Here is a 14,058-nt window from a genome sequence, read left to right on the forward strand (position 1 = left end):
ATTCCCGCTTGCATCTTGTGCTGTTTATCTATACCCCGCTTTCACTACCCAAAGGAGTCCCAAAGTAGCTTACAAACACCTTTTCCCTTCCTCTCCTCAGAACTGATAGCCTGTGAGGTGGGTGGAGCTGAGAGAGCTTAATAAGAACTGCTTTGTAAGAACAGCTCTAAGAGAACTGTGACCATAGTCACCTGACTCACTGCATGTGGAGGAGTGGAGAATCAAATTTGGTTCTCCTGATTTGAGGCTACAACTCTTAATTGCTACACCACACTGTCTCACTACACCACACTTTTCAGGGAAAGAAATTTGTTTCACTAAGGCCGTTTATGTACTGGCGGTTTCATGCCGGGCTGCAGGCTGGAGTTTTAGTCATGGCAGGTTGCCCCACCTCTTCCTGCACTCACATGGAGGAGCATTTGGCCCGGTATACTTCATCCGCCCCCAATTTGTGCTCCTGCACGGGAGCTGGGGCAGTGAAGTTCCCAGTGCGTAAATGACTTATGACTAGCATATCCTATCAAGACAGTTTTTCACATCCCAGTCTAGCAACAAATGTAAAGGTGTGTTAAAGTTGAGTTATAAGTGGCTGGTGATCTACTGTGAGCTGGGCGATGAAGCTCTCTAGGCTGTGAATAAAGCCAGTGGGGCTGTTAAATATGGTGTCCTTCACCTCCCTTGTTTTGAACATCATTTATGAGAAGGTTACATAGTCCTTGTGTCTCTAGCCACATACTAATTGTGTTCACATCAAAACAGTGCCCCATTGAAATGCCAACCCACTATATTCAAGGGTTAGAATTTGGCTCTGGCTTTAATTTGAAGAGTCACCTTTGGCTATTAAAGAGCTATAATTTTTGCGTACTGTAGATCTTGAATATTTAAAATAATTCAAATCAATATATATATATGCTCAAACAATTATAGAGAAATTTATTTCTTCCAGAATATTAATCGAACATGACATCTTTCTGTTCATATAGTTTTGCAAACGTGAAGGGACTGAGGAATGGGATCTCTATTAGCAGCCATTATTAGGTTTGACCATCCCCCCTGGTCCCTGGCAGGAGATGAGGGTTGCAAGCTCCAAGCTGGGAAACTCCTGGGGGTATGTGGTGATGTTTGGAGAGGAAAGGGACCTCAATGGTCTACTTTCCCCAAGGGAATTCATCTTTGTAGTCTGGAGGACTGTTTATGCACTGGGAACTTCAGTGCCCCAGCTTCCATACAGCAGCACAAATTGGGGGTGGATGAGGCATACCGGGCCAAATGCTCCCCCATGTGCATGCAGGAAGAGGTGGGCAACCTGCCACAACTAAAACTCCAGCCTGCAGCCCGGAATGAAACCTCCAGTGCATAAACAGTCAAAGTGAGGTATAATTCCCAGCTTCTACCTGGAGACTGGCATCCCCAGTCCTTATTTCAGATTTGTTTCCTCTAAGTGATATTTGGCTACACTGCACTCCATAGCTGTGCACATTCCTCACTAATTGGTTACATAGTATTTCTGGGAAAAGGGGAAGAATTAATTGGCTTAGGAAGGGAAAAGCATCCATGACCATGGATAAGTGATCTGTATTTTCCTTATCACAAGTCCTGGACACTGAGAATGTTGTTTCCTGAATGCAGTTGCAATGCAACCAGTGCAGGCAATACCTTAACTCATTTTCATCCTCAACAAAGCCCCTCTTGTAACTCCCTGAAATAAATTCCAGTTTTTCAGCTTTCAGCCTTCTTTATGTAGATGAGCAGCTAGTTCCATTTTTTGTACACAATTATTCATCCACAACTGATGCAATCTGATTGGCTTCCTTACTCTGTCAATATTAGCTTACCGTTGTCAAATAATATTCTTTGGTGTAGGTGCTTTGAGCTATGTTTTCCTGTGTAAATAATAGTATCACCACTGTGAAGGATGAAAGTATTTGTAAAAGCAGAACAACATTGCAACTTTATTACTAGAAGGAAAAAAGCAAAGATATGATTGTCCTCCAACTTGAATGCAAACATGCAGTGTATTCAAGAGAAGCATGTAACGTCTATACTTATCTAGGAGTCTCATTTTATTTGTGAAGTCCTATATTTTACAAAAAAACCCTGTGGAAGTCTTGATTTAATTGGATTTCAGTGGCCTATCTACAGTACTTGTTAGGTGGTCTGGAACTTCTTGGAATATAATAGCAGACCTGGCTAATGATGCCGTTGAAATTCAGTAGTAGGGTGGGAAGATATAAGGATGTGAATTCCCCAAGCATATTATGGTTTGAGCCTACATGTTCACTAAAACTTTAAATTAGGATTGTTTCTATTTGAATTGTTATGAGTCATACCTCCCTACTGACCTTTCCACCTTTTCCTTGTGAAGATGAGACCACCAGCAGAGTCTGCCTAACAGTGGTGGAGATTTTGTAGATTTTTAAGACCTGGATGCTCTTGAGCATGTGGAGGAGTATTCATTAATGCTGACATGAATTTTACTTTTCATGCCTCTGTCTCTGAATTAGAAGATATGAAACAGGCTATCTCAACCTTTTTACCATTGAGGACTCTATAGGCTTCAAGAAACCCCATAAGTGGTGGATTGTTCAGAATATGATTGGGAAGCATAGCTGTGTACATGCCTGCCTGGGGCCCCTTGCCTTCCCACCCTCTCCAGCCCCATCACTGGCTATTTTGGGAAGGGGCTGGGTGAGTTGACATGACCATGACAATTTCTGCATGGAGGGATAAAACGCATATGGCCTCCTGCTTCCAAACACAGGATAGTAAGCCTCATGTTTGTTGCCCTCCTCACAGGCGACCCCTCTCCCACCATGGTGGGGTTGGGGGGATGCCTCTGTCAGCTCCGCAGAGCCGTGGATCTGGCAGGGGTGAGAGGCATCCCTGCAGGGACACCGTAGGTCACCATAGGTCCCCCAATTATGCACAGGATTAGCCCAAACTAGCCCTCGCCTGCGCCTGTGGCGGATCCCGGCCCACAGAAGAATCTGTGCTTTCTTAAGGCGGGTCTTCTGAGGGCCTGGGGTAACCATGAGATTGGGTATTCGATCCCAGCAGCCGGTTCAAGGTTGACTCAGCCTTCCATCCTTCTGAGGTCGGTAAAATGAGTACCCAGCTTGCTGCTGGGGGGTTAAACGGTAATGACTGGGGAAGGCAATGGCAAGGCCACCCTGTATTGTGTCTGCCTTGAAAACACTGGAGTGCATCACTCCAAGGGTCAGAAATGACTCAGTGCTTGCACAGGGGATACCTTTACTTTTAAAGAAGGATGAGTTGAACAGAATGAGGCCAAAGTATAATAAATCAGGTGAGATTATCGCTGTGGATATTTGAATGCTGGTTACTTTAATGCAGGCTTTCTCAACCAGGGTTTTGTGAAACCCTGGGGTTTCTTGGAGGCCCTGGAAGGGTTTTTCGAATGGGTGGGAGTTATTAATATTTTAAATATATTTTAAAAATTTGTTAAACAAATATTGGGTGATATGACCACAGATGGTCATGTTGACCTGTCTCCCCTCCCAAAATGGCCAATGATGGGCCTGGAGGAGATGGGAAGAGGAGGGTTCCCCGGGTGGGAGCGTACACAGCTATGCTTCCTTATCATATTCTCATGATTGCACTACTTCTGGGATTTCTCAAAACTGGAATACTATTTCAGGGGTATCTTAACTGCAAAAAAAGTTGAGATAGGCTAGTTTAATGAATGATAGAAGTGTTCAGGAATTCTTACCATACTCAAATGGTTTGCGTATTGCCATTCTGTGATCTGCATTTGAAGGTCAGGATGGCCATTTTAGAATACATTGGATTTTGTAAAGCCATCCAGGTGCTTACATGTGGAAACAACAAAATAGGTTCTATAACAGAACCAAAAATTAATGTTTAATATAATATGACTAGGGGCCAAGGCCTTTACATTCAGGAATACAATGGACATTAGATTGGGTAGAAGAACTCTGTGGATGGCCTGTCCCTCCCCCCCCCCCAGGACCTGGAAAGGCTGCAGGCAGCTTTTAGGGAACTCACTGGCAGGGGCAGCTCTCATGCAGCAGGAATCTGCAGCCTCCAAGCCTCAGAGGGAAGTGGAAGGAGGAGGGGGTGGTCAGGGGTGGGGGTGGAAGGTGATTGGCTAGCTGCTGGACAGACAGGCAAGCTGGTTGGAGGAGGAGGACCTCAGGGGCAGGACAGCTTTCCTGAGTGGGTGTTAAGCGCTGAGTGGCACTTAAGACGTAAGACAAGCTCATCCTACAAGGCCATACCAGAAATATTAAGTGGAACTGATGAGAAGTCTTGAGACAGTGAATTGGATAAGTATGTGTTGTCTCTGAAGTACTTTCTTTTGTCTTTCCTGTATCTAATAAGTTAATCAGGTGACCCCAAGTTCTAGTATTATGTGAGAAAGGGAAAAAATGCTCTCTATCCACATTCTCCACACTGAGTATAATTTTTAGAACCCTTTGAAAGGATCATCAAAAGTAACTTTTTCCCCTAAAGTAAAAAAATAACTTTTTTTTTAGCCTTTCCTTGTAGGGAAAGTTGTTCTGAATGTGCATACATCTTGGAAGGATAACATTGGTGTGGTTGTTTGACTCACATGAAGTATTATTCAGTTTGAGCTACAGAGACCTTGGCCTTCAGCATATAGCAAATATGTTGCTGCTGAAGAAATTTAGGTGCCAGAAAACTCGTTCGTGTCAGTTATTTACACTTCAGCCTTGCTGTGGAGACCAGCAGTTGCATCACTGGCGAACACATTTGCTAGCTAAAATGGAACCCATCTAAGAGTAGCACTTCAGCTGGTTGGGACAGAAATTACGGCAAACTTTAATAAAGATAATGGTGGACACACCAGTAAATCACCCACATGAGGTCCATTTTTAAATACCTGTGGCTAAAAACCAAGGGAAACTTTCCTGGGAGTTTCCTAGAACTTTCAATGGAGCTCTATGAGATTTGCTCCTGAGCAGACCTTTTTTGGATTGCTCCCTTTATACCTAGTCCTTAAGTCTCAGAATGAGACCTATGCTACTGTTCAAATGTGGATGCTGTAGATGCTCATTAACAGTTTCCAATTTCTTTGGTCCCAGCTCTGGCAGAAGGGAAGGCCTGGCAGTTACAACCAGTGAAACAGCAGCAGCTTTAAACAATTTTCTATGGATGGTGCCAAACCGTAACAAGACCCTGTGTGCTTCTTGCAAACACATGGTCCAGAAGGAATGAGTCCTTGCCAGGATTCCACAGTTTTAAGTGCAGCGCCAAGCAAAATCCAGCATGAAGGCAGCCCAGCCTTAACAGGCTTCCATAAATGCAAGGGCCTAATGAAAGTGATAGCAAAGCTGTTCCCCCTCCCCGTACATCCAACAGCTGCCTCAGTGCAGATGCTGATGGATATAAGCATCTCCAGCAGGAGCCTCAGCAGGCAATCAAAGCCCTGGAGTCCTTAAGGGTCTTTGCTTTTTTCACCCAAGACAAAGAACATCACGGGAAGCTGGCTAGGATCCAAGAGCACCAGGAGAGGGAGCCACAAGGAGCTCACTGTTTCTAGTCAAAATAGTACCTTCTTGTTTGGTTTTGTTCCCTGTCAGTCTAGTTTAACAGACTGGACAGGACTAGTACATTAACTATTTTATCCTTTAGACAACAAGTTACTGCTTCCTGAAAACGCAGCACAAAAACCAAGCTTTTTTTTGGGGGGGGGGTATTTTGCAGTAATACATCTCCTAATTCATGTTCACTATATATGAAACTATTGAAGAAGCTGAGGAGTAGTGGAGAGGGGACAGAAGAGATTTTTAACCCTTGCAGTGACCCCCCCCCCAAGCTACCTAGATAAGCAACAGCGATATTACATTTTGCTTTCTTAGCTTTAAAACAATGATACAAATTTTCCTCCATAAGTAAGAAGAAATTTGTTCCATATAAACAAATGTATTCTGTCTGCTATGTGTTCTTATGGTTACTCTGGCCATTTTATATTGCTACACTTTGAGTAAAGAATTTTCTTCCCTGTGCTTTCTGCATCTTCAATCTCCATTAAAAAAAACCCCAAACCTAAAAGGAATTAAACATTTCCGTTTCTCCCATGCCTTTTTTCTAATTGAAGATTTCTCTTCCTAATTCTGTCCCCCAACCTAGCCCCTCCTCTGCCCCCCCCCCTCTTAACCCTAGCACACACTTTTTGCAGAGTGCTGTAGCACAATATTAAACATATAGATTGGAGGTAGAAGTTTATGTTTTGGCCAAATGATACTGTTTGATTTCATAGTATCTAACCAAAACAGACTCAAGGCATATTACAAAGTTTGTTAAAAACAATAAAATAAGACAATAAAATGTAGCACACATGGCCAATCCTGAACCTGGCTACAACCTATCAAATAAGATGGTCAGCATATCTGAAATCAGTTCTAGAACTGAATTACCATTTTCAAAGATGTTTTCTCCTTCAGGCTCCTACTTACATTAAAGATATTTTAATGTAAAGATACTTATTTCATTAATCCTGCTGGCAACATTTTACAACATACACACACACACACACACACACACACAAGACAACTAGACCTTTACAATACAGACTTTCTGAACATAAAAGTAATATTTCTCACAAACAAATTGGTGCTCCTCTGGTCTGGTATTTCATAGAATGTACTTCCAAGTCCACAGATTTCAAGTGCTGTATACTATTACTGTTTATTTATTATATTTATAGGCTCCCCCTCTTGGCCCAGCCAGGCGAGATGATAGACATTTAAGAACAGCTTGGATTTTGAGATTGGGAACCTTACTTGTGAAAGGGCTAAAGGACAACACTACTTACAAATAAGGATTGGCACATGCCTGGGCAGCTCATTCAGTTTAATAGTTAAAGAAGGAAAAATAACATTCTACTTAGAATCTGAAAATCAGTGATTTTTAGGCTATTACATGTGTAACATCTAAAATTAATTGTTATTGGGTAATATGGTTATGTATTACTTGTTGTTTTATCTGGCTCATTGATATACTCTGCACATGCTCTCTGCTGTGTATAGGTACAATGTACCTATACATTCTATAGGTACATTGAATATTTTAAATGTATATTAATTTTATACAATGATGTATTGAATATTATTTTAGTTCTTCCATCATTACAGTGATATCCCCCTGAAGAAGCTTGACAAAAAATGTATTGGGGGTTCACAAATATTAACGATTCTTTTCTCACAAGCGCATTTCCCCCCTATTTCCTTTGTTGGACTTGGTGTAGCCCTTTTCTTGTTTCATGTGTATGTTAACCAGCTCATTGTGATGAGCACACTGGGAACTGCTAAATTTACTACTATCAGGAGCAAATGCTGTGGATTATGTTCTAGGATTTTAGATTAATTGCCAGTGAATAAAAAGAAAGAGTAGTAATTACCATACCCCACCTCCTCAATTCATAACAGATGAAATATCCAAGTAAGGGCATATTTCTGGTCCACATATTTGTGAGGCAAAGCATGAATGTGTAGGTTTGGAGCGCCAAGGAAGGGAATGATGATGTTAAAAAACATTACTTAGGAGTAAAGAAATGGTAGGAGTTAAAACAAAGTAAATATAATGGGATTGAAGGCTCCTAAGCATGACTTTAAAGTACCATCTGTTGCTTTTGGTTGCTTATTAGATTATAAAACATCAACATGCAGAAAGGATAATAGAAATGACAGTGAGTCACTTGCTTCAGTGTAAGTAAAATAAGATTAAGGCATTAGTTTTCTATGCACTCGATTTAGCAAGAGGATTAAATGTAGTACAAATCATAGTATTAACATAGGGGTTAATTTCCTCATTGCTTTACTAGAGTCAGGGCGGGGCTGAATGTGTTTTCGACATGCAGATGGAAATTTCGTTAACATTCATGAAGAATGGAGACAGTGCCACGTTTTCAAAGGCTATAGGCAGATATCAAGGTTTTCTCAGCAAAGTTGATTTGAAAAGTGATGTTTTTCATGATGTGGGCTAGTATCTTATATCTGCCTTTTGTAAACAGATTTTTCAGTTTTGGGTATTGTTACTGTACAAATTATTGTGCATTTGTATGCTATATGAAGCGAGATTTGTGTCAAATGTCTTTCAGCTCTTATTTATAGAAAAGCACTATTGTCTTTCTTTGGCACCCATTTTTCTAGATGAGTGCAAATAATGCTTACAGTCTAGTGCTGAGTTTAGTGTTCTGGATCTCATCTTGGGAGAAAGTTCAATTAAATATTTTAAATAAACAAGTGTATAATTGTTGCATACCCTGATTCATTCTTCCACTAGTTATGCAAATGTTCACTACATATCCATATATATAAATCTCCAGGTGCCTATGAGCTTTGCTGAATCTCTTTACATGATGGATCTAGGAAAAGGCTAATGTGAGAGGACCAGAGTGTGCATGAGTTGAACTGGCATGTCAGGATCTGTACCCATACATGGAACTATGAGAAGGAGACCCTGGCTAAAGTGCCTAGCATCAGACAAACAGTCTATCTAGTCCAGGATCTTGTTTCCTACAGCTATCAACTAGATGCCACTATAGGCAGAGCCTCTGCTTGTTGTTAGCTTCTACCAACTAATATTCAGAGAGAGATTACTTTGGAATATGTGGCAGATTCATTTAGTCACAATGATCTTTGGACTTGTTGGCAAAGAGAGTCAAGGAGAGACAGTACTCTCTGAGGATGACTCAAGAGCAGCAACCTTGCACAAGATCCTACCCTTGGAACCCATGGAATCCAGAATCCATTCCTCTGGCCTTCCATTACAGGACATCCTACCCACCCCACCCCCCAGTACATGCACACATAATCACCTCCTGGACCCTAAGAACAGGAATAGCAGCATGCCCAAACAGAATCTTACATCAGAAGGTGGCACATTCACCCAGCAGAACAAACTTTCTTATAACACTACTGAGGAACAATTCTTGAACTAACTGTTTTTAGGATCAGGAATTCAATGATGAATCATTAAGGAGGGACTGCAAGGCAGAATACAACCCCCCTTGTGGAACAGGCTAGTTTAAGACTTCTTTCTGTGCGCTTCCTTTACTGTATCTTCTTGTTATCTGAACGGACAGCTCTCCTGCTGTTTCATAACTTATGACCCTGGTCCAGCTTCTTGTTTTGCTGGACAGCTCCCTTGATGGGGAATCTACACATTTCTGCTCTGCTCTTTGCATAATGGAATATGACCACCATTTCCATGGTTATATATACTGAAATGGCTGCTACCTTGCTACAATTTGTTTAATGCTGCTATTGCTCAAAGGGATTGTTTGAAGGAGTAATGTAAACTGGCCCAGAGTGGTTTAAAATAGATGAAATTAAGCCACGATGAATTAAACAAGTCTAAGATTCTTGAATCTGTGCAGGAAGGGAGGTTATAAGTAAGATATCATTTTTGCTGGTGTTGGTCATGTTCTGTTGGGGTTAAAGGGGAAGGAATACTTGAGATCTCCAAACATTAATCGGTCTGTGAAATGTTGGTGGCATCCCTCAGTCTAAATGGTCATTCTAGGGGGGCCCCAGTTGGCAGATACACTGAGGGCGATAGGTCAGTTTTGCAGAGCAGAGCTGGCAGATAAAATTGCCTCAGGAAGAAGAAACATCTCTTCAGAGTTTCTTTTATTGAGTAGGTCCTTCCTTATTCTTTGCAGAAAAGATGAATAGCCAAGGGGGGGGGGGCTTTGTGTAGAAAATTAGAGAAAGCATGATCAATGTGAATAAGAGGTTCAGTCCTAAGTTGCATACTTGAAGTCTATTCATTTCAATTGGAATTTATGGTGCCATCCTAAACAGAGTTATATTCCTCTTACTCAACTGATACCGATAGACTGAGAAGGTCGTAACCCTACTTCGAGGGTATAATTGTGTTGATTATGTCTGTTACTGAACTGAAAAAAGTATGTCTGGACAGTGGTTTCCTTTTAATTTTCTGATCCCGTTTGGTGGGATTTTTTAATCTTGGTGGCTATTTCAGTTTTGTTGTTGCCCTTCATTTATATATAGATTAGAACATGAAAACTAAATGGCATGATCACTGGATCACAGTATATTAAATATTATGCAATGAACATGGATAGATTGTATTGAATATTATTTTCCCCCCCCACCGCACACACCCCATTTAAGCATTTATTTATTTCAAGGAAGTTAAATGTTCCCTGTTGCCGTCAATGGGACTTAGATATGCTTTGTTGAGATCAAGCCCTCAGTTGTTAAATATGCTGGTACATTTCTACAAAAATCCATTTTTTAAACACTTAACAAAATGAAAGAGCTTAAAATTTTGGTGGTTCGATGTCACCGTTACAAAAAGATCACAAACAGGTGGTTACTACAGCACTCTTGTAAGGTGTTTTGCTGAGCTTTGAAAGGAAACAAAGTTCTATCATTGTTCTTTTATTCTAGTAGTCTAGAAATATTTGAATGGCTTTATTGCCATCAGTTAGATCTCAACAAGATAGAAGCAGCCTCTGTCTGGATTCCCGCAATTGATTTCTACATAAGAACTTAAACATTTGGCTCTTGCTGTGCAATGATTTCACCTCTCAATAAAACACCTATTTGTACACAACAAAGCTATTAACAAGCCATGTTGAAGCTGTAAGGGTAGAAAGTACATTACTCCGATAAATTAACAGGCTCTGCAAAATAATTAAACCTCTGTTAGATGCATCTCACTTAAGCAAGGTTGTTTTGCAGAGAAGAAGGATTCCTTTTCATTACTCCCCATGACCTGTAATGGTTGCTAATTTATAATCTCCTTATTTATTCCCGGCAGGGTGATATCCAGCAGCTGTTGATTATCAGTGATCCCAGAGCAGCCTACGACTATTGTGAACATTACAGCCCCGACTGTGATTCCCCTGTGCCCAATGCTCCTCAGGCTCAAGAGCCTCAAGTTGATGAGGTGAGTAATGAGTCATGTTTTACCAGATTTATTACACTTTAATAGGTGTGCTGGAGTCTTGCTATTGCAGGAGTATTTAGCTACAGCAAAGATAATGCCTTCCTTACTAATATGCACGCTTACCTATCCTTTCTGAAATGTTCTTTTTATTGTTTTTAACCTTTCTCTCTATGCAGTTTTTAAAAAAATAAAAACCAGACCATTTATATAGTTCAATTTATGTACTGGGATAGTCACCCTTCCCTGAATAGATATCACACAATGGCATGGCAGGATATTTTACTCAGGATGCAGGGCCAGTTCTCTGCTCAAGCCACTGAAGCAAGTCCCCGAAGAAATGGCAGCACTGCTTTGGCTGGCATGTGGTAGAAGGTGATAAGCATAGTTTATGCACATTATTGCCGCCTGGACCTGCACAACTGGCAGCTGAATCTGAGATGCATCTCTGAGGCTTTGACAGACTCAACTTGCTTGCAGAAAGCCTGGCCGTGTTCAACCATTGGCTCTTCTGTTGTGTTTGCTGACACTCTAGCATCTTCATAGGTAGACATGGCTTTTTCCCAACACTTGAGCCATAAAGCTTGCTTAACATTTTATATATTGTGTCTGTAAAATAATATAATTCCATAATCATGCATAATCTAATTCAGAAAAAATATATTTCTTTTATTAATTAAATCACATATACATTTGTAATCCTATTGCCCTCCATTATTTTTAAACCCTGGTGGCTCTCAGAACTTATAAGGGTCCCTTTTTTAATAAACCAGAGATTCCTCCTCCACCCCCAGCATAATAACTTCCCAGGCCATTCTTGCTTAGAATATTATGTCTTCCAACACCCAACATATATTAATTTAGCTTTTTGCAAGAGATTCAAAGTTGGTACTTGATATTTTCCTGGTGTATTTTTTTCATGTTGCTGAAAATAGAAAGAATAAATGTTGCTAGGGTGGTAGGGTGGTAGGGGCTAGGAACATTTTTCCAACACTAGTGATGTGTAATGTCAAATCCATAAGAAATAAAACAGCTTCCCTGCAAAAAAAACTGGCCTTGCCTGGGTAACTGGTCCTCCATCACTCCTGGATGAATGATGAAGGGGTAGGGGGAGATGCAGTTTTGATCAGGGAGTCTTTCTCCTTTAGGTCACTCCCCACGCTAATGATCCCAGGTACTGAATGTGTGGGCCTGCTGAGGGATGTACTGGAAAGTTTGACTATCTGACTGCTGTACCATCGACCTAATGTACCAGTAGAAACCTTATTGAATGTACTGGAGCTGGTGGCTTAGTGAGCCTTGTGATTTCCCAGACTGATAGTCTTGGGGGACTTCAACTTCCACAAGGAAATAGCTGTCTCCTCACAGGGTTCAGACCTAGTGTCAGCCATGATGACACTAGGACTCTCCCTATTTGTTACTAGACCCACACATCAAGCAAACTGCATCCTGGATTTGATCTTGAGGATGGGGATACATATTGGTCTAATACAGTCAACCAGGGTGCCATGGTTGGACCACTTTGTGCTAGAAACCGAAGTCAATAACCCACTTCTGCCCTGTATAGGTAGATTTATGCTCACCTAAAGAAAAGTATGAGTCCTAAGGAATTCTGGAATGATTTGTGGAATCTGATGGCAACTCAGTTGATGCATTAATGGAAGATTGGCATAGTTTTATTTCTGATGCAGTGGGCAAGATTGATCCCCAATGCCCTCTCTATTCCTGCTCTCCTCAGAGCTTCACAAATAGAAACAGGAACTGAGATGGCTAGGATGAGTTTGACAGAAAACGTGCAACAAAGCCTCAAAAACATCTTATAAGACAATGGTCCCCAACCCCCAGTCCGGGGACTGGTACCAGTCCATGGATCAGTTGGTACTGGGCTGCGGCTCCTCTCGTCCTCCTCCCCAGCTGCTGCCTCGGGAGCTGCCCTGCCACTCTGCTGCCGGCTCACCTTTGGTGCTCTCCAGCAGCCGCTGGGGCTCGCCCTTGGTGTGGCACTGCGCAGCTGCTGCTGGCAGAACCCCCCAGTGGGCAGTGGGAAGTCAGGGGCACCAGTGGGAAAGCAAGTGGAGCAGGGGTTCAGGTGACGGCAATGTCCCTCGGCAAAAGACTACCCCCCCGCCAGGCCTCAGTAGAATTGTCTAGTGTTGACTGGTCCCCGGTAATAAAAAGGTTGGGGACCACTGTTATAAGACACTTATGAATGCTAAGACATTAAGGTTCACCAATGCTATGTTACACCTATAGAGAGAAATAGTCAAACATGAGCAGTAATAGGAGAGCTCTTCTGGTGGAAGAATACGAACAAATTGAGTAGAACAAACACATTGTGCTCTATGGATTCTACTGTTATAAAGGTAAAAGGTAAAGGTATCCCCTGTGCAAGCACCGAGTCATGTCTGACCCTTGGGGTGACGCCCTCCAGCATTTTCTTGGCAGACTCAATACGGGGTGGTTTGCCAGTGCCTTCCCCAGTCATGACCGTTTACCCCCCAGCAAGCTGGGTACTCATTTTACCGACCTCGGAAGGATGGAAGGCTGAGTCAACCTTGAGCCGGCTGCTGGGATTGAACTCCCAGCCTCATGAGCAAAGTTTTCAGACGGCTGCCTTACCACTCTGCGCCACAAGAGGCTCTTTCTACTGTTATAATTGTACTTAAATAGATTTTTTTATCATTCTTATAACTTCCTGTCGGGTAACTGAATAAAAAGAGTCCAAGGAAAGATTGAGGAACTGTAGTCATTGCTCAACATGTTTATCCCAGTTAGTATCCTTGCTGACTAAACTGAAATAGCTCTCTTGGGTGTCAGATTGTATAATTTTAACTTTAAGAGAAAAAGTCTTCAAGCAAGGCTGCAAGATATGATAATCCCAATTCAGCTCAGAGGACCTTCCTTATTACACAATTCAGAATGCTGTAGATGGAATATAGGAATTTAATTAGAATTAAATCCAAGGACTCCCCTATTTTGTCAATATGGAATACTAGTCCCATTCAGTCTCATATAAACTTTGCATGGCCACCTTAGTTTGATAGCAGCTAGGTTATACTGAACTCCAAATGAGTAAAAAAAATGACAGGCAGTATTTAATGCCACTGTAGCTAATCTTTTAAAATGAATAGCTTG

The 14,058-nt window shown here is 41.6% G+C and overlaps 1 protein-coding gene across 4 annotated transcripts in view; it reads left to right on the forward strand.

The window, feature by feature from the left end:
- The window catches only part of COL11A1 (collagen type XI alpha 1 chain), a 272,666-nt gene that overhangs the window by 79,854 nt on the left and 178,754 nt on the right, over positions 1-14,058 (forward strand). For all 4 annotated transcript variants that reach the window (XM_077332842.1, XM_077332844.1, XM_077332843.1 and 1 more), the window contains exon 5: positions 10,798-10,926. In XM_077332842.1, the coding sequence (XP_077188957.1) occupies positions 10,798-10,926 (129 nt within the window). The remainder of the gene's footprint in view (positions 1-10,797; positions 10,927-14,058) is intronic.

The sequence above is a fragment of the Paroedura picta genome, chromosome 4 (assembly GCF_049243985.1).
Source record: "Paroedura picta isolate Pp20150507F chromosome 4, Ppicta_v3.0, whole genome shotgun sequence".
NCBI lineage: Eukaryota > Metazoa > Chordata > Lepidosauria > Squamata > Gekkonidae > Paroedura > Paroedura picta.